Source organism: Temnothorax curvispinosus, unplaced genomic scaffold, assembly GCF_003070985.1.
Source record: "Temnothorax curvispinosus isolate PA1 unplaced genomic scaffold, ASM307098v1 QBEX01006316.1, whole genome shotgun sequence".
NCBI lineage: Eukaryota > Metazoa > Arthropoda > Insecta > Hymenoptera > Formicidae > Temnothorax > Temnothorax curvispinosus.
The window spans coordinates 27,276-46,780 of record NW_020216096.1 but is presented as its reverse complement, the minus strand read 5'-3'; the positions used below and the strand labels follow the sequence as shown (position 1 = coordinate 46,780).

The 19,505-nt window shown below is 35.7% G+C and overlaps 1 protein-coding gene and 1 pseudogene across 3 annotated transcripts; one reads left to right on the top strand and one right to left on the bottom strand.

The window, feature by feature from the left end:
* The first annotated feature begins 363 nt into the window (after positions 1-363).
* Positions 364-5,300, top strand: LOC112455659 (protein maelstrom 2). 3 transcript variants are annotated; one of them, XM_025017714.1, is made up of 12 exons: positions 364-512; positions 1,027-1,138; positions 1,232-1,409; positions 2,200-2,404; positions 2,698-3,078; positions 3,604-3,773; positions 3,846-4,082; positions 4,341-4,538; positions 4,614-4,650; positions 4,789-4,851; positions 4,965-5,030; positions 5,111-5,300. In XM_025017714.1, exons 3-12 carry the CDS (start codon positions 1,272-1,274, stop codon positions 5,125-5,127), a joined length of 1,512 nt encoding a protein of 503 aa, XP_024873482.1. In that variant the 5' UTR covers positions 364-512; positions 1,027-1,138; positions 1,232-1,271; the 3' UTR covers positions 5,128-5,300. The 3 variants fall into 3 exon arrangements, with proteins under 3 accessions (XP_024873482.1, XP_024873484.1, XP_024873481.1); XM_025017716.1 differs by having other exon boundaries at positions 1,093-1,409; XM_025017713.1 differs by having other exon boundaries at positions 1,027-1,409.
* Positions 5,301-6,028: 728 nt separating this feature from the next.
* Positions 6,029-10,468, bottom strand: LOC112455663 (annotated as a pseudogene).
* Between the last annotated feature and the right edge of the window lie 9,037 nt (positions 10,469-19,505).

Below are 19,505 nucleotides of genomic sequence, written 5' to 3'. Positions count from 1 at the left end.
GAATAAACATATGGAATAAATAAATTTTGCTCGCGTGACGCGGAGAGCGTAAGCTAAAATTCGTCAAACTTGTATGTGAGTTATGATCTCTATCATACCGATTATTTTCACTAAATTGTGTTGGAGTTATTTACCATGGAGATAGCTTAATCCACGTATACATTACATGAGCCCATGAAAGAAAATATTTATGTCCCACTCTTGTAGCGCGCATTCCGAACGGCGAACACGATACATCGTGATATATGTGCTCACAATCGGATTGGCTGTACCCCCACTACCACCTCCAGTTCGCGCGCACGCGGTGAAACATAATTGGTCAGGACTTTGACTGCTTTATCACAGTATAAGCTTTATCGAAGGATCCAGTTTCATTTCGAAGCCGGTCTCTCGCGTTAGCGCTTAGCGCGATTTTTGTCACTCCGTCGCTCGTGACGATTGCTCGACCGAATAACACTGGAATGTGCACAGTCTATTCAACTCCGTGAGTTGAAAACTTTCCGAGGGAGTAGGTAAGATAAAGTTGCTCTTTTTCTATTACATGTTTTCTATACACATCCTGAATTCCCTTCGATTTTCTTTGGTATCATCTTCGGAAGTGAGTTGAAAAAAACAATTGACCTTCAGTAGTTCAGTGTAAAAGTGAAATTTGGGTTGGAATCAAGGTTTTGGGCTGCGGTCCACCGTCCACTTGACGCTACAAATGCTTCGAAGCATATTCCTCTTCTCTTTTCTTTCAATGAAGAAAGAAAGAGAAGAAGAACGCTCCAAAGTATTTGTAGCGTCACGTTGACCGTAGCTTCTATCACAAAGGATTAGCATGTTTCTTTTTACTTCGCTGGAACTGAACTTTCTTTGGCCCATTTTTGGCTGCGTTCAGATATTCACTGTCAGTACTGAAAATCTATAGTGTACGTTACGTAAACTATAGATTTTCAGTACTTGCAGTACATATCGGAACTCGGAACGGAACGCAGCCTTTATCGACAAGTTTGCGCTTGTGTGTGGCGCTTGCGCATGTTCCAGTGACTAATTATAGCTCGCAGCCAGCCGGGGGTGCTCAGGCTCAGCAGGGTTGTCACTTGTTGTCAGGAATCAGGCAGGATCAGGAGTATCGAGACTCATCGAGAGCCATTTTGTAAGAAGAAGAAAAGAAGTGACGAGTCTTAACCTCTAATAGTTAGATCCCTAACCTATCTTTTGTCGAATGCTGTTTTGCTTACGCTGACAGCGTTTACTATAGGAGGGTAGCTTTATTCTTGCCGGAAGAAATGCCGAAGAACAAAGGTAGAAATGCATTCTTCTTCTTTATGGCCGACTGGAGGAAACGTATGGAAGCGCAAGGTCGCAAGTTTCCTAACGGTTTCAAAGACGTTCAACAGGATCCGGACTGTAACGAGGAGTGGCAGGTAAATTGTTTACAAGAGGAGCAGGCATTAGTTCCAGGTTCCGGCAGACTTAATTTCTGACATCCTCGTTAAGTTGGTTGCCAGCGCTAAGTAACTTTTAACGCAGAATTAAGCGCTAATTAGACGCTAAAGTTGAATTGAGAGCTCCACATGTTCGGGCGGGAAACTAGATAAGGGGGAGGGGAACTGACTTAGCTTCAGGTTTGCTCTCTCTTTCCCACGTGTATATATAATTATCCAATAAATTATCTATAAATTGAACAAGGAAATATCCTAGAATTAGGTGCTAATTAAGTGTTCTACGAAATCATTAAAGTATATGGAAAATATAGTTTTCTTCTGTGTTCTGAGCATATACATTATTAAAATATTATCTGCTACATTTTTGTTTTTTAATAATAAATAACGCGTTATTTATGAGATCTTGTTAAAATAAAGAAAGATAATTATAATAACATTTGTGAAGATACATGTATATAAATAGATATAAATTGTTTTTAATAGTGAATTATATATCTCTAAGATAATAACTTTTTTTTATATTATAAAAAATATTAGTAACTACTATCATACATAAATGTTTAGAATAATACCTGCTATACATCAAAGATTTTTACGAAAAAGTTTATACATTTTTATAAAAAAATAAATATTTTAATTAATTGGACTTATTACATATTATGATAAAAGTAAAAATATAATTAAAAAATTTTGTTTAATTGGATTACTCATTAGGTTGTACGTTTCTTTAATGTATTTTGTAATAAAATAGATATTTTTTTGTCAATAGAGTTTAACTAAGCAAGAAAAAGGTCCTTATGAAGCTATGGCCAAGCAAGATAAAGTCTCATCGCAAATAGGAAGCAAAGACAAGAAAACATCACTTGGAGAATCAATAAGTGCTCTTGAACAGAAAGAAAAGGAAGCACTGATGTTTATAAAAAATATGCAAGAAAATATCAAACTAATAATCGACTCAGCTGTAAATCTTAATTGTACGTAATATTATATAATGTAATTTATTGTAGAAATTAATTTGAAAGTACATTATTGCACATTTGACACTTTTTACATTAATTTTGAAAGTTTTGAATTTTGTTTAAAAGATGCAAAAAGAATAACGAGTGTTATCAAATAGTATCATAATCTTAGCAAGCTGTATTAATTTTCTCTGTTTGGATTGAACATCTTGCAAATATGAGCAATAATGCAACTCAAGTACAAATACATACTATATAAATGTAATATATTAAATTATTGTACCAAATAATACTTCTTTTTATTGCAGTTGTTTCACAATTGAAATTTTGTTTCGTACATGTTAACTGGTTTTTCACCAGACTTGTTAACAACACTTGCGAATATTTTCCGGCCGAATATGCATTTGGAGTTTTTTCACTTGAGAATGGCATAGAAGAGGTGCATCATGCAATTGTTAGCGCTAAAATTCCGTTGGGATTTAGACGGGAAGCACTGGAGATGAGTGGGACCACTCATAACATACCTGTAGAATATCAAGGCGGAGATACTGACTTTGCTGTTATGTACGTAAAATTGGTGAATTTCCTAGAATCTAGGAAACTTGTGGATCAGTATCCTTATCTTTATACAACAAGAGGTCTCACACAAGCAGTACGGTCTTTGATAGGAAAACTGTGCGATGAAGCAGGTAAGTTCACCTTTATTACATATTTTAATAATTCCATATTTAATAACGATATAAGGTATAATATAACGATATGATCAATTATACCTTTTTCTCTTTTTTTTTTTATCTACTGCAAGTTTAAAAAGTGATATTTAATATTTATTTTACTTTCATAAAGTAACATGTATATTTTAATTTGTAATTAAATCAAAATTGAGGCACTTCTTGTTGTACAATTAATGCTTTGTGTACCTTGTTTAAAGAAGGTACCTACCATCAATGGCATGGTTTGTTCTTCAATATCTTTCCTTTATCATTGCTACTGAATTTCTGTTTCATTATATATCTTTTTATATTAAGGAAAGGAGATAACACAACACCTCAACTTAGATAGTAAATATGAAAAATAGGTGAAAAAGTAATTTTATAAAAATAAAATTAATTTTCTTAAAGATAATTCTTTTTTTTACACCCAATAGAAATTTACTTCTTAAATACGCCTTAGATTAATACAATTATTTAAATAAATTTGTTCTTCTATTTTAGAACAAGATAAAGAACAGTTTAAAATTTATGATTTGGAATCATTGTTTATACACTTGGCAAATGAAGGCTACAAGAAAAGGAAAGACCGAGAAATACGGTTTATTCCTGCTTATGCTGAAAATATGTTTACACGCATTACATATATCTTTGAAAAAGGAATTGAATGTGATGTAGGCAATTTTATTACCTTATTTTATATTTTAAAGTATATTATATTCATAATACTATTTTATAACGTTTAGTTTCACAGATACGTTGATGGAGGGTCTGAATACTGCAGTAAAGCTGTGCTGTATCATTGGGCATGGACATTGTGCGATGAGTTTTGTGAACCATTTGGAGTTAATACGAAGCCAGGAATACATTATCCCAGCGGATCTGAACCTCGTTTATCTGAGATGGAAAATGTAATGAACAAATTGAAAATTGAACACGCTCCATCTACATCTGACTTTAATGCAGTTTTGTCTATGACAGGCGTAAGTATAATACATTAAAAATATACTACTGTAAGGATTTACGCACAAAAAGGCACATTGGCTGCGTTTGCTTTGGACGCTTTCGTGCTGAAAGCATTACTCTATTTTTTTCAACATTTAATGAGCCATAAAGATGGACTGACGCTTTCAGCACGAAAGCGTCCAAAGCGAACGCAGTATTATATGTACTTATTTAAATAGTTTTGCAAAATTTACATAATATTATGTTAAAGATTTTTATTAATTATCTCGTAATAGGTAAGTGAACAACATAGATTGAAAGTGTCTAGTAGAACATCTGAAGAAGAACTGCGCCGTCGAACTGAATCAAAACCAGTACAAGTTATTGATTGTAGCAAGTTGCAAGAACCTGTTGGTAAATCTATTAACAAGGCTATTGATAAATTTGTTCCTATTGAGTCGCCTATTGAAGAAAAAAAATATGTGTCAAAATACGTATGTGTTCTTATATAATCTTTACATTAATCAAAAAATATACTATTGTTTACTAATTTCATGTTTTTTTTTTAGTTAAATGAAAAACCGTTGCGACCTCCAAATATTGATCGTAAGTTTGAAAATTTTTTTTAAATCATAGATGATTGAATATTTTATCCAATTTGTTCATTTTTTATTAATAAAATAGTTCTGCTGCATATAAAATAATATAAAATATCCATATTTTATTATAAATAATTATTTCTAGCATTCGCTTATTCTTCTATGGAAGATTTTCTTCTAAGAGATGATGAGAGCTTTCCTCCTATTGGTAAGTTAATATGTGATGTATCTATACAATTATATATGACATTATTTAGACCAATTGATTGTGTAATTTTTCAGTTGTATTACTCGCGAATAATTAAATGTTTGCATGTGTAGGTGGAAGAGGCGTGTCTATTAAATCTCGAAATCCACGAAATCCAAAAAAAGCGCCTTTAGGCAAAGGTAATGTTTTATTATCATAAATTTGTGTTAAACGATATAAATATATTCTTTGTGAGAATTTTATTTCAATTTCTCTATAGGACAAGGACACACATAAGCCAGATTTTTAAAAGGAGGCATAACAGATCTGATACAACTTCATCTGAGAACGGTATTTGTTTAACAGTTTATAACTGTTGATCAAGAAAATACGTTATTTCTAATATAATCATTTATTTTGCAATGGATATTATGATGCCAAAGATATTTTATTTTTATTTGACAATAGTATTTACATGAACATTTTTATGTACGTGTCAAACATTTATTTTGAAAAGAATATTTCCAACATATTAAATATATATATTCCGTTTATAAAATTTACATTTGTTTTAGAAAGAAAATAGATGATATAACATGATATAATATCTTTCAGATATATGAATTAGGCAACACTATGTTTTGTAACAATGCATATGTGATAAATTTTCTGTTTTATTTTTCTCATTATCTGTCATAATCATGATTTTTCTCAAGAAATTAATAACGATTTTACTGCTAATAAAATATAATATTTGTAAAGAGAGAGTTTGTGTTACAATGTAAGTTTCAAGAAATTTTACGAAAACGAATTTTTTTGTAATATTCTCTTGACATACTTATATTTTGAAAATATTTTTCAGTGAATGTAATACTAAATGAAATTTTTATATTAAATTTCAAATTTTAGGAATTAGATTTAATTATCATCAGTTTTTGTTACAAGATATTAATAAATTACTATTATCAAATAAGTGAGAGTTATTCTACATATATATATCGTAATAAATAAGGATTATATCATTGCTGTATTATAATATATAATTATTGTGATTAAATAAAATTGCTGTGTTCTCTAATTTTTCTTTCATTTTAATATTTTAATATTTCCAAAATTTTCTACACATTAAATTTTCTTCATATATTATTGGAATTGGTCATTTCGCAATTATTGCAATTTGTTATTTTTTATTTTAAATATTAAGATATATATAAATAACTAAGAAAGTAAGAAGTTTTTTGTGTATACAAGGAATTGGAGCAAAGACTATTAGAAGCGCATAATAAATAATTATCTCTCTTATATGGATGTCGGCATTGATGATCAGGAAATTGTTCAAAACGAAGTAAGGAACGCGTAGAAAGAAAAAACTTTTTATTTGGATTTAAAGATCTATTATAGATCTAATTAAAGCATAGAGATTAAGGATGAATCGGGGTAAAACTACATGAAGTTAAGTAGAAAGAACACTTCATTTATGTTTTACTACAAGCTCGTATAAATACGTACATAACATAAGAGGTTGATAATCGCTTAGTGGAAGATACAAGCGTATAAATGTTTGATAATACAGTTACCATGTACAAAATTATGTATATCATATACGTATATATATATATAAATACATACACTCATGCATGCATATGAAGTTATCCTAATTAGTCCTTGTGTAATCGTTAAATATAGGTGAAAGTGATTCGCGGACGCATAGGTGATCGGGAGAGGGTTCGTGTCTCGTGGGTGAGCAAAGGATTACCGTATAGTCAGAGTAAAAGCCAAGGAAGGTCCGTGATGGTTGTCGCCGGAAATGCACGCGGTATATGTCGTATTTTGGTAAGGTAGCCCGTGTCGAGCGGTTATTTGCGATAATTATTGTGCGGTGGCAAATATTGATTGCTAGCAGCGTCGCTACCGAAGCCGCCTCCAAAACCACCTCCGGGTCCGCCGAAACCGCCACCTCGACCTGTTGATGATAGATATATAAAGATTTATAACAATAATAACAATCTTTTCTGATCAGAAACATTTTTTCTGATTACAGATACATATTTTTCTAATTTATATAAATAAATAAATATATATTATATATATAATTTCTACGATGAAAACGTGGATGTTTAGACAAAACTTTTTTCGAAGTGAGCAAATCATGTATTAATTTCATGCTATTACCAACAATTTCAAATTAATTAATTAAATAAACAAATTTCAAATTTTACGAAAAAATGATTTACATAATAATCTTGTAGGTCCATATTCTCAACTCTCTTTTATTGATAAAAGCGCGCTTTTATCGATAAAAGACAGTTAAATTCAAATTTTGCGTGCATACGCGTTGAATTGTTTTATGTTTTAATATCGCATTATTTATTTTATGATCTAATAAGCTGTGCAATTATTTCAATGTGACTTTATATAATTTTCTGCGCGTATATTATTATTGTGTTCCGTGCGATATACTGACCTCCTTGATAACCGCCGCCTGGATATCCACCACCGGGATACCCTCCCGGACCACCACGAGAATACTGAGCTTGTCCTTCATACTGAACCTCCGCGTTGTATCCGTTCACATCGTCAGCCATGTACCGAACGATTTGCGTTCTCGAGTCCGGCAACAGAACTCTGTACTCTCCTTGAACGACATTACCGTCGCTGCTCTCGCGCTGAGAGTAATCGTTGCCGCTCGGCGGATCGACGACCTCGTATTGGAAGCTGTACGGCTGTGGCTACAAAATATATATTATGTCTAATAAACTATCGTTGTATGTATAAAATGAACGAAAAGGTGAGAAGCAGGAGTGTAATGTATAAGGAGATAAAAAGCATTATTGAATAATTAACCTTCAAACACATTATGGTAACCCAGTTGTGTTCAAAACAGAATTTCCGAATACCAGAAGTTTTATGTCATTTTCATCTATATATTGTTTTTCCTCATTGTTTGGTGTATCGATTAAAAAGAAAAAGGACTTTGAAGAAAACTCTGAATTACGCTAATCCATGTATACGGTATTAACGGGTGGCCGAGGAAGTGAGGTATTTGAGGATTAATTATCCAAATTCTCGAGCTTTGCTAAATAAAAAATATTTCTGAGCCATACACCGCTCTGCAAAGTTATCATCTATCTTTCTAAATTTCAAATACATACAAATAAATATCTGAAATGTTAATAGTATAACGACATAATGTAAAACTTGATGATAATATATAATATCTTTTTAAAAAGCAACTCTCCAGGATGTTATTTTCTTTTACTGTCCAGCCTGTTTGGAAGTCGAAGAATACATTAAAAATAATTTTTACCCTTCCGCCGTCGCGTCCGCCGTATCCTCCGTATCCTCCTTGGAATCCTCCGGCACCGCCGTCTTGGTATCCACCGCTGCTACCCTCGCCGAACTGCGGATATCTGTACGACGGTCCAGCTCCTCCAAATCCAGCTGCCGAACCCGGTCTGCCGAAGGAGTCGCCGCCGCCGCCGCCGCTTCCAGGGGGACCGTAAGCCTGGGTAGGTCTCCCCCGGTAACTGCCGATGCCAAAGTCGCCACCGCGGCCGCCACCCCCGAAACCCCCGGCGTCACCCGCGTAACCACCACCGAATCCACCGCCGCCGCCACCCGGTCGGTTGTACTGATATCCTCCGGCACCTGCGCCACCCCCCGGCAGGAGACCCGCCAGGACGTCGCTGCCGATGCACGACAGCACCAAGACCAGCTTGGCCAACTGCAATCAGAGAGGAGAGATTCTGCGGCTTTTGCGACGAGATGGGTGAGTAGCGAATTATGATAATGAAGCATCGTTACATCAGATTAATATACAAGTCCTGCGCATTTACTACGCGTGTTTTGCTTGAAAATACATGCATGACGATGTAATAAAAGCGGATCAATTAGGGTAAATGCGATATCGGAGTGCTTTTCGATGAGTAAGCGAAAAGTAATGTTTAATCATAAAATCATTAAAATTGATGACAACCCGACGACAACTTGTTTGCCGAATATTGCGAAATCGCTAGGGAATGTTGATTATATCACTGATTTCCGGTCTTGACTCAATAGAACCTTTTTATTCCGAAGGAGAGTGTGCATGTCAATGGAGGTCATCTCGAGGGAGATGACCGGAGATGTTGCGGGACCGAGATGGTGGACATTGCGGTGTCCGCTGCGATAATCGCGTGTGCGCCGCCGAGGGAAAGTGGGGCACAATCAGGCATCCCTCCGTTTATATGCGGTTATGATGTTCGACATCACGTAGCGAGGGAATACACCGGTACCGCTCTGTCGATGCGGAATCTCGATTACATTAATTATATCGTTCGCGATAAAAAAAAAGAGTCAAAGATTTTATCATATTTATTACCGATCAAAGTTCCAGATAGCATCAAACACACCAAAGAGTGCTAAAAGACTTTTTGTGAGACGTTTTCAAGCATCGTTCTCTTCGATTCTTATCTCGGATCTCATCTCCCCGTATATACGTGACAATTTGTTCACGTGATTAATTATTGAATTTCTTAATCGGCTTTTGCCACAACAACGTTGCGATACGCAAGCAAAGGCAGAAACTGCATAATGTGACCGGGATAAGTTGCAACATTTGTCATATAAATGTCGCACCTTTCACGGCTGTGACGCGTTGTCACCAAGTTGAGAGTCATCGCCGGCACAATGGAAGATAATTGCGAATCTTGTTGCATACGCGCATCACACAAGCGTTTTGTTAAAGAGTCCAGATTAGCGATCACCGCGTTGCAATTTATTCCTGTTACAACTACTTCCATTTTCTTCTATTAAGCAAACTTAAAAAGCTGTCTGTTACGATTGCTTGTTCATTCATACTTTATCAAAAGATATTTTGTTCGTAAGAATAATGAGAGAGAAAGGCAGCTATTAACAACTTATAGACACTTATAAGATTATTAGGTAAATGATCGATTATAAAGAGCCTTTGACTTGCACTTTTTTTTTCATATGCGAGACAGAGAACTGTCTTTGAATTTTCTATTGTTTATCAGAACAACGGAGTTTTATAAAACAGAAATTATTATAGTTAAGGCATTTTAAACTTTATCTCGACGAATAAATTACGGGGTAAAATTAAAACTCAGGCAATGGAGATATATCATAAATAGACTGATCCTGATTACGCTTTTTAATCCTTTCCAACCAAAATAATGTGGTAAAGGAGAAATATTTTTTTCTAATATTCTTAAGCTTTTAAAAATAATTAATAAAATAATTCAAGAGTAACAAATGATAAAAATTGATGTAACGGGGAACAAAATTTTTAATAAGTAAACTTCTACACTAAAATTGATCGTTAGCAATATTTAGAATTACTAAATTACTAAGTTAATTATTATAAAACTCGTCGGCGGACTATTGCATTTTGTAGCGGAAAGGGTTAAAGCGATCCGCTCGCGGTATACTATCTGCTGGTGCCTACCTGGTGGCAATTCATATTGCTGTAGGACCGAAGACACGAAGCGAACTGAGAAGATGATCCATCGGGGAGTTTATATACCGCGCAGACCCTTTGTTACAGTTTATCCTTCGTACTGCATATCCATGTATTAACCGACGTATTAGAATGACCGGCCGCACTGTGGGAGGGTGTGGGAGGCGGAGAGGTGCGCATCTTCCCTTCACTCCGTGTGATGCATTATGGGAAGAGATAGCCCGTTGATGACTGAAATGGCTTTAAAATTTTAATTGGGGCTACGCACGTGACTTTCGGTTTCTCGATCGGGTCATCCTCGCACGGTGGAGCATACCTTGCGTCCGGGAGCGCCCGCGCCGCGTAGAAATCGATTTCCGACACGTGGAGCTACGGTGTCGAAAAAAATCCGAATCACACCGGTTTAGCGCGAAATGAATATCAAGTTAATTAACGAAATACGCCGCTTAGAACAGCTGGAAGATTACTGTTTGGATGAGTCTGATTGGTCGAATTAATTTCCTTGATTAAAAAAGCTAAAATGCATGCGTATTCATATGTTTAACGTTTGGATGAGAAAACCCTTAGTTATTAGCACAGTTTATATTGTATACAATTAAATTTTTTATTAATAATAATAAGTGAAACAGGACCAAAACGATACAATCAATTTAGAGAAAACCACATTTACGGTCAGGATCTTGGGCTAATAATATTATTCGTGAATTTTATACAATTCGTCGCCCTAAAACCACACGCTGTCACTTTCGGACTTAAGAGAGAAAAACGTAGGCTTCTAAAACTAGAACAGTATCATCACATAATTAAATTGATAATCAATTTAATCACACTAATACAAATTTTTAGAATATTAGATTAAATTTTTTATTACATTATAAGTACATATACTTATTTGAGAATATTATATTATTTTGATATTGAACGTACGTTGTATATAAATTGATTAGAATCAACAGTTGGGCGTGAAAAAAGTGATTGGATAGTGAAAGGTGTGACATATTTTAAATTTGCAATTATGATCACTCGAGCATTTTCTTATATGTATATAGAATAAGAATTTTGCACGGGTATTATGCATAGGGAATCAAAGCGTAACATATTAGTGTTCGTAAAAGAAGGCAAAAGAATTAGGAACGCGTATCTTTAAGCCAATAACTATCTATTCCACGCAAAATTAGAGCTTAAAATTGAACACTTGAAATTTCCACAGTAATTTATCGATGACACGGTTTCGCCAGGCATTAATCTCCAATCTCCATGCGAAATGCATCACAGGGATATATCCGCTAAAAAAAAAGTTATGCGTCCGCATTCCTGCGGACTTTCAAACATATATTATATACGCGGATAAAATCGAAAGGACAATTAAATCTTGTCGGACATTGATAGGCCATTAAGAAAAGAAGAAAAAAAAGAAGGCATTTCCGTAACGAGAGTGTGAGCTTCTTTAAAACTATCGCGATCATCGTCGGACGGATTGGGCAATCAGCCTCCGTCGCGGCGCGCGGACGTATACTTATATTTTCGACATCGTTACTTCTCGTGTAATAAAAAGAATCCCAGGCACGTGGCGGCGCAGAACGCGTCCGAGACGCGTTGCACGCGCGAGCAAGAATGCGATTGCACACGCTGCGCCGCGCCGGCCGCGGAGGTAGCTCTTAGGAAAATTCGCTGGTGCATCTGCCGCGCGCCAGCGGGCTTCCCCCCGCGATCCTCGACACATTTTCCCGCGTCCCGTCCGCGCGGGAAGCGCTAGATCCTACCTGGGGTGCCCCCTTTTACCCCCCTTCGGCCGATTCGATCCCGAAGACGGCCTTCGAAATACGACGCCGCACTTTCGAACCGTCTGATCGGATGAAAAAAAAGGCGCCTCGCGTGCGCGCGGGGGGCAACGCTGATCTCATCCTTCGGACCCCGAAGTGTATCGAACCAATTACCGAGTTTGTAGTTATACGAATGAAAGGTGGATGTGAAGAAATACGCCTGCCGGTAATCGGACCAAAGCGGTTGGTAGAGAGACGCGACGTGAGGATGAGTGGGATATAAATCCAATCCTATTCGGTATACCGTCGCGCGCCGCGCCGTTTAGATCGCGAGAGGCGCTTGCTCGATCCGTGGAAGATATAGAGGAGGCTCGCATAAATCTCGGTGGCGACGACTTATGCAAACGTTTAACAAATTTACGGGTAATCCGACGTCATCCGTGCCGCGAGTGCGAGTGACGTCTCAATACGGCGATTTTCGCGATTTAATTTTACGAGAGATATCCCTCTGATATATATTTTCGAGTTGATCGATGGGGCACGCAACGTATCGATCGCCGATGAAAATTCCACCATTTTGTATCCGTTTAATGAAACCGATGACAGGTCGACTAATGATTGTCTAAAAATTAATATTTGTGCTGATTATTTATCACTTACGACATTTGCAGTAGTTAACCCTTTCGTTCTCACTGTAGCCATGTGTCTACGTATTATGAATTATAAAATAAAATATTGTTTATATTTTAATATTTTTATATTGTGAATATATATGAGGGTTGTTCGGAAAGTTCCTTAAGTGACAATAAAAACATCAAATTTTTGAGTTCAAAATGCACTTAATTTTCAACATAATCCCCTTTGCACTCAATGCACTTGATCCAACGTTTTTCTAATGTAATTATGGCAGCATTATAGCTTAATTTATTCAACTCTTCAAAATAGTCATCTACAGCTTGGATTATCTCTTCATTTGATGCAAGACGTTTACCTTCAAGACATTTTTTCATATTTGGAAACAGATGGAAGTCACACGGAGCCAAATCTGATGAATAAGATGGATGTAACAGCAATTTAAAACTTAATTCATGAAAAGAATCTGATTACTATTCGAATTTTAGTCCTTTCTATTTTTCTATAAAACACAACTTTTAAACGTTGTCAAACACTAACGACTTAATAGATCGACTTGAAATTTTTATGTCAATCTTACAAAGGATGAAACTATCCACTAAATTCAAAATTACATGAAAAATCATGGCATCTATGTATCGCTTAAGAAATTTTTTAAACAATTCTCGCATATTAATTCCTTATAGTTTTATATGCATAGATGACTGCAAAGACTTTATAAATATATGTAAATATATAAAATAGCTTATATATAACAGCACGTATATATATATATATTTAAAAAATTCTCGATAACGTAGAGTATCATCATTTGTTGCATTTGTTGCAGTTATGGTTTGGTGTGATTTAAATTATAATATACACTTGCAATAAAAACGTAGACAAATAGTAAAGAAAATAGCAGTGAATATGTAGAAAATCCTTAAAATCCTTTTCAAAATGTCAAAATGTTTTTATGTATTACTTATTTGACATATAATCTGTACAAAAATACGAGTGAACATTTTTTGTACATGTTAAACAATTTGAGAATGAAAGGGTAAAAGAGCTAGAAATGATGTAAACTTAAATTATAAGGAAATATCTGAAAAATGTAAAAAGTAGATTATAAAAGAATATTGTGCAATATACTTGATGCTCATAAACTCACATAAACCTTATTAATTTGTTTGAGTTTTCAGAGAAGACAAATGGAAACATATCGTAGTCTAGATACCTGGGCACGCTCCAAGAAATATGACTATGATGTAAATGTTCTTATTGCAAATGTAATACGAATTACATTGAGAAAGCGAGCCGCGAGTACTATTTGATTCTTACTGAATTATTTCGTCGACACTTTACACGTGAACAATGTTTCGATATTCGTTACTGTATGGAAAATAACACATCGGCAACATTATTCAATATCATTCAATCCATATCATTAGTATCATTCAATGTCGTTTCAACATTAGACGTTAGGTAAGCGCTGTACGCGGACGGTTCTTATATATAGAGATAGCTATATATATATATATATATATGAAACACTTCTTGGCAAAGTGTATTGATTCAGTCAGTCCTTTTGTGAGCCTTGGTCCAGGCCCGTTCAGGATCTACAATGACCTATCTCATTCGCAGCGCTTTATTTGTTAGGCAGAGTTGTATCGCCGCTGTTGTCAATGTTATACTCGAAGTGGTGCAACTCTATCTCATCTGCGAAATCAGCCGTAGCGCTCTGCTACGAGATGCACGATTCTCCAGGTTGGCGCGTACCATAAAATTTGCCCAATCTGTACAGTTGGGCAGGTCGAGGGGGAGGGGAGGAGGGGGGGACAAAGATACCCTGCCTGTGTGGTTGCGTGTGCAGACACTCCGTCACGGAGAATAAATATTATACGTATCGCGCAATGCGATTTTAGCTGCCGGCAGATAAATTGACGTATCACGCGCGAAGCGGCTGCCTGATCCCTTTTTCGATGCCGGGTTCCTTATACGTGCCCCGGTATGCGATTGGCCACGCTGTTACGAGAATGCTCCGAGATACATCATAGCGCGAGCGCATCTACTTACCGAACGCGAAACACCGCTCGTCGATTGTACACGCATGCGAGATCTTCTCAGGCGTGCGCTCGCGGTAAACACGTGCCATGCGCGGTAAACAGTTAATAAACAATCTGGTATTAACTGCAGGGAGCGTTATTAAAATAACATCGTTTTTCACGATGATGTGATTAAAACAGTAGTAATTACGTGATGGATGTATAGTTTACACATTTGGATTTACAATGACTGCTAGAAAGGGATGTTTTAGCTGTTTTCCGGTTAGTCTCTTTCATACAGCGAGATAACTTCTATTTTTAATTGAGATAAAAGCCGTCATTTATTATTAAAGTTTATTTTATTATATTTTTGTTCAAGTAAAACCCCGCAAATTAGCCAAATGATAAGATCGTCCTCATTTACTTTTTATATCAATTTTTTCATAAATCGTACATCATGATTTGCACAATATTTCGCGCGTAACACGTCGATCGAGAGCGTTGCATCTACCCCTTTGTGATTAATTGCTCCCGATGTCTTTGCTCTTCTCTTAACGTGAGATATATATTTATACTCGGCAACGTAACATCTTCGGTCCCGTGTAGCATCGGTTCATCATAATACCGTCAATTCCGCATAGCATCTCGATGCAACAATATTTCCAATTACGTGCAGCCGCTGGTTCGGTCTAACGCAAAAAAACTTACATAATTTCTTTTGTTTTAAATATTTTGATATAGCAGTAAAACAGGAGCTTTAAATTAATCAAAGTATTAATAAAATATATTTTGACAATTTGAAATCTTTAGTAGGTATCAGTATAACAATATTATCTGTAATACATTTATCTTGCGAAACTTATTGATTAAGGGTCCGTATCAATTATGATCATCGCTTTCGTTTTTCTGGGTAAGCGCTAACGGTTAATTTCCTTTTCATTCGAACAATATCATTATGGAAGAACACATTGTAGCACGGAAGGGATAAGACACCTTTCTTTTAATGATACGGTGCTCGCGAATTCATGAATTAAATAAGCACGCTATCCTTAGTGCCGCACACGTAATACAGAATCTAACGGATGATGATTAACGGATATTATTACTGTCATTATTACTGTGCTGTGTATACTTAAAAAGATCTTGCGGTAAGTACAATTTAAAACAACACCCGTACTGTCTGACTAATACGCACGTTGCGGTAGTTGTTATTTATAATCTGTTACCCATATCGCACATTAGCGATTGTGAAAATATCTGTGTACTCCACGCGTTTGAATTTCTTATTCATACGACATTCGATCGACATGCTTGTCGAATGTATTAAAAATTAAATATTGCAATTTCCGATTGCCAATGCCTTGCTCTACACGGCTCGATGCCAAATTCGCTACGCGTCTTATAAAATTAAGTAAATTACTATTACAATATCGATATACAAATTGGTGAAGGTAACATTATCTAAATGTCATTGTATGGTAATGTAATTAAATCCGTAATGTCACAAAAATATAGCGACTTCTTTGTATCTTATGTAATATCGTTGATCTATAATATATCTCATCTATATATCTTTATACAGAATCTCATCTATACATCTTTTTAACAGAAAGCGACAGATGATATGCTGATATATCGCAAGTTATTTCTCGCATTAGAAAATATTAAATTCATATGACCATATTTTATACTCTAAAATAATTTTTTTAAAATAATCTTGATTTTTTTTAAAGCAATTTTTCAAGCATATCAATTTACCTACTTGCATGAGCTGTGAGTGATTGGTGAACTGATCACCGACAGTTTATAACTGCGCACCGCGAACTTCAAGTACCTTTTTCGATGACCTCGTAATTACAATGTAATGGTGGTACCTTTATGGTAGGTTGTTTCGGGATATTACTACAAATCAGATATGCATGCGGCCGGCAGTAATTTCGTCGAAATTGCGAATTTCGTCGGTGTGGTACCGAGTATTCCGAAAGGATACGTAATGACCTTTCGCTGCACGTTTTAACAATTTTGGGCGATTTTATGCGTTACGTAAGATATATATTATACGAGAATAAGGGCATTTCAATACGACACGATGGAGCATGCTACTTTAACATGAACTGAATTTGTAACTGCCAAATCTGTACGATTACGTAACTTCTGGAAATTACTTTCTTTCAGAAACTTTTACAGAAGTTCTTTTTTTAAGACTCTTGATTACGATCCATTTTTTATTAAATTATTGATTAAGATCTTTGCTGTAGGTCGTAGGATATAGCCATCGTTCTTTCTTCCTCGGACAATTTGAGTAATGAAAACTGAAAATTCGGTACGTGCCGTAAGGTTAATCCAGACACATCGATCACCACATTAATCAGATGTTTCACAAACATTGTCGGATTCCGGCATCTGCGTGGGCCATCTTTCCATTCATCACGATCACCTCAGCCTATTTGTGCGCATTGCTTCGTTAACGACTTCACGCACACGAATGTTGAAGTAAGAGAGTTCAATCTCGTTATATCTCATACCGCCTAAGATCTAAGACGTATCGGCCTCGCAAAGAACGCAAATGTTACCCAAACGTGATTTACTATTATTTCTACCGTTTTACCATTGTTGTTAAAATACAAAAATTGCATAAATAATCAAGACGTAAACAAAGATTAGTGGAATAGAGAAATTGGAGAATTTTCTTTCGTACATGTATTGTATCTGCGATTTGTGCTAAATCTATAGATATTTGGATTTGATTTATGGACTGCATAGGATTGATTTTAATCAACGGATTTGACTTTTCGCTGGATAAACGCGCGCGATCGCGCGGCAACGCGCGATTTGTCAATACGCGGCGATCGGGGGTGCTTAATTGATCTCGGCATAATTGCTACTAATTATGGATCGGCACCGAGCGCGCCGCGGCATCGGCAGGTAGAGGCGCAGATAGGTGGCCACGTAACTCATCGCTGAGTGAAGGCTCGCGGATGCGCGCGGTTTGCCCTGTAATCGGGGATAAACGGGCATTACGCAATACTCCACGCGATGCGGAAGGCTCGTCGCATGTGCTACACGCGCGCGTTGTACACGTGTGTGCGTGGTTATTCTTCTGCCAGGCCTCCTTTTCTTCAGCCTGTGGCCGAGCTACATCAAGATCTGATGTGGCTCGGATACGTCACCTCTCAAGAAGCAGGATTCCACGTATGTGAAGTAAGTCTGGGTGGGGATCGGTGTCTAGATGCTGCGTGTAAAAATGTCCGCAATATGAAACAGTAGTTCAACTCGATGTCTATTTTCGGGTCCATTATAGGCTTACATTCATTTCTGTGCTCGAATGAGGCATTTCAGGGTCGTCGAGAAATTATTTGATATTGATACGATTTTTTTCTTACCGAGAGTTTTAAAACACAACAATAATTTTTTTTTTGAATGAGATTCTCTGAAAAAGTTTTTTCCAAAAATGATTTAAAAAGTACGATAAGAAAGTATCTAAATCTACACGCAGCGAAAAGAAATTAGAGCAAAACTAAGAAACTATTAAACATTAATAAAAAATTATAATTATAAAAATAGCTTATGCGACTATATCTAAGTATTTGATTATGTACTATTAATTTAGAATTGACGTTAAATGATCTATGGCTTTTCAGCACATTCTATACGATATGTAGTTTGAAAGAAAATTTACTATCTTACCACACACACATACACACACACATGCGCGCGCGCACACACACACACGCACGCACGCACGCAAATCTAAAGTTGTACAAAATAAACTTAAGACCAAGATGAGATATAAAAACTTAAAACTAATAATATTACAATTTGTGTAATTTAATTGTAGTTTTAAATTATAGTATTATTGCAGGCAATGTAAGAAATATCTTAAACAATATAAAAATAAACATTTATGTATACGTCGCGATTTTAGTAAACTCAAATAAATTACATTACGATATTGCAAGTTTTTGTATTCTCTTATTCGATTGTATAAAGATTCAGAAGTACATATAGAGTTAATGGACCGCTTCCTTCATTACGTACGACTCTCGACATAGGAGTCAATTAGAAGGGAAGAGATTCTGAGCTGAGAAATATGTTATTGGAGCAATCGCGGGCATTAAAGATGAAATCAAACAGGAATCCCCTAACGAAGCGTTTCTTAATCGGTCTGAGGATTCACGCGAGTCGCACTTAGGCAAAAATGCACCCGGTGACTTTCTCCAGAGAGGACTAGTAAACACGGTCGGAATACCCGGCTCGTTCGTTCGCGGCCGAACTCGTAAATCTTGCGTACTTGTTTTCACGCGTACGCGATTGTCCTAGATATTTCGCCTCTATTCGGTTTGCTTTAAATTTGTAATAGCCCGGATCTATATGGACATTCGCGTCTCAAATTTGTAATAGTCCGAATAAGGACATCCGCGTGCCCGCGATTATTTTCGCCTTCCTTATGTTCGAATGACATCGTCACATTTTAGAACATGACGAATCCGCAGAATGCTGTAACAATGGTTATCTATTCTTACAGAAAACATTTTAAGGAATTTTTAGACGGCCAAATTTTTTTTTGTATCTATTTTTTTGTTATTTTATTAGAAATGTTATTAATATTAATATCAAGAGAACTTTTATTTTATTAATATTTAATATTAATAGAGGATTTTTTTTATTTTTATTTATTTTTATTTATTTAAGTTTTATAATCTTATATATTTAATTTTGCAAAATTGTCTTATTTTAATTTTTATTATATATATATTATAAATTTTTTATTTGGATATAATTTTATTTTAATATAAT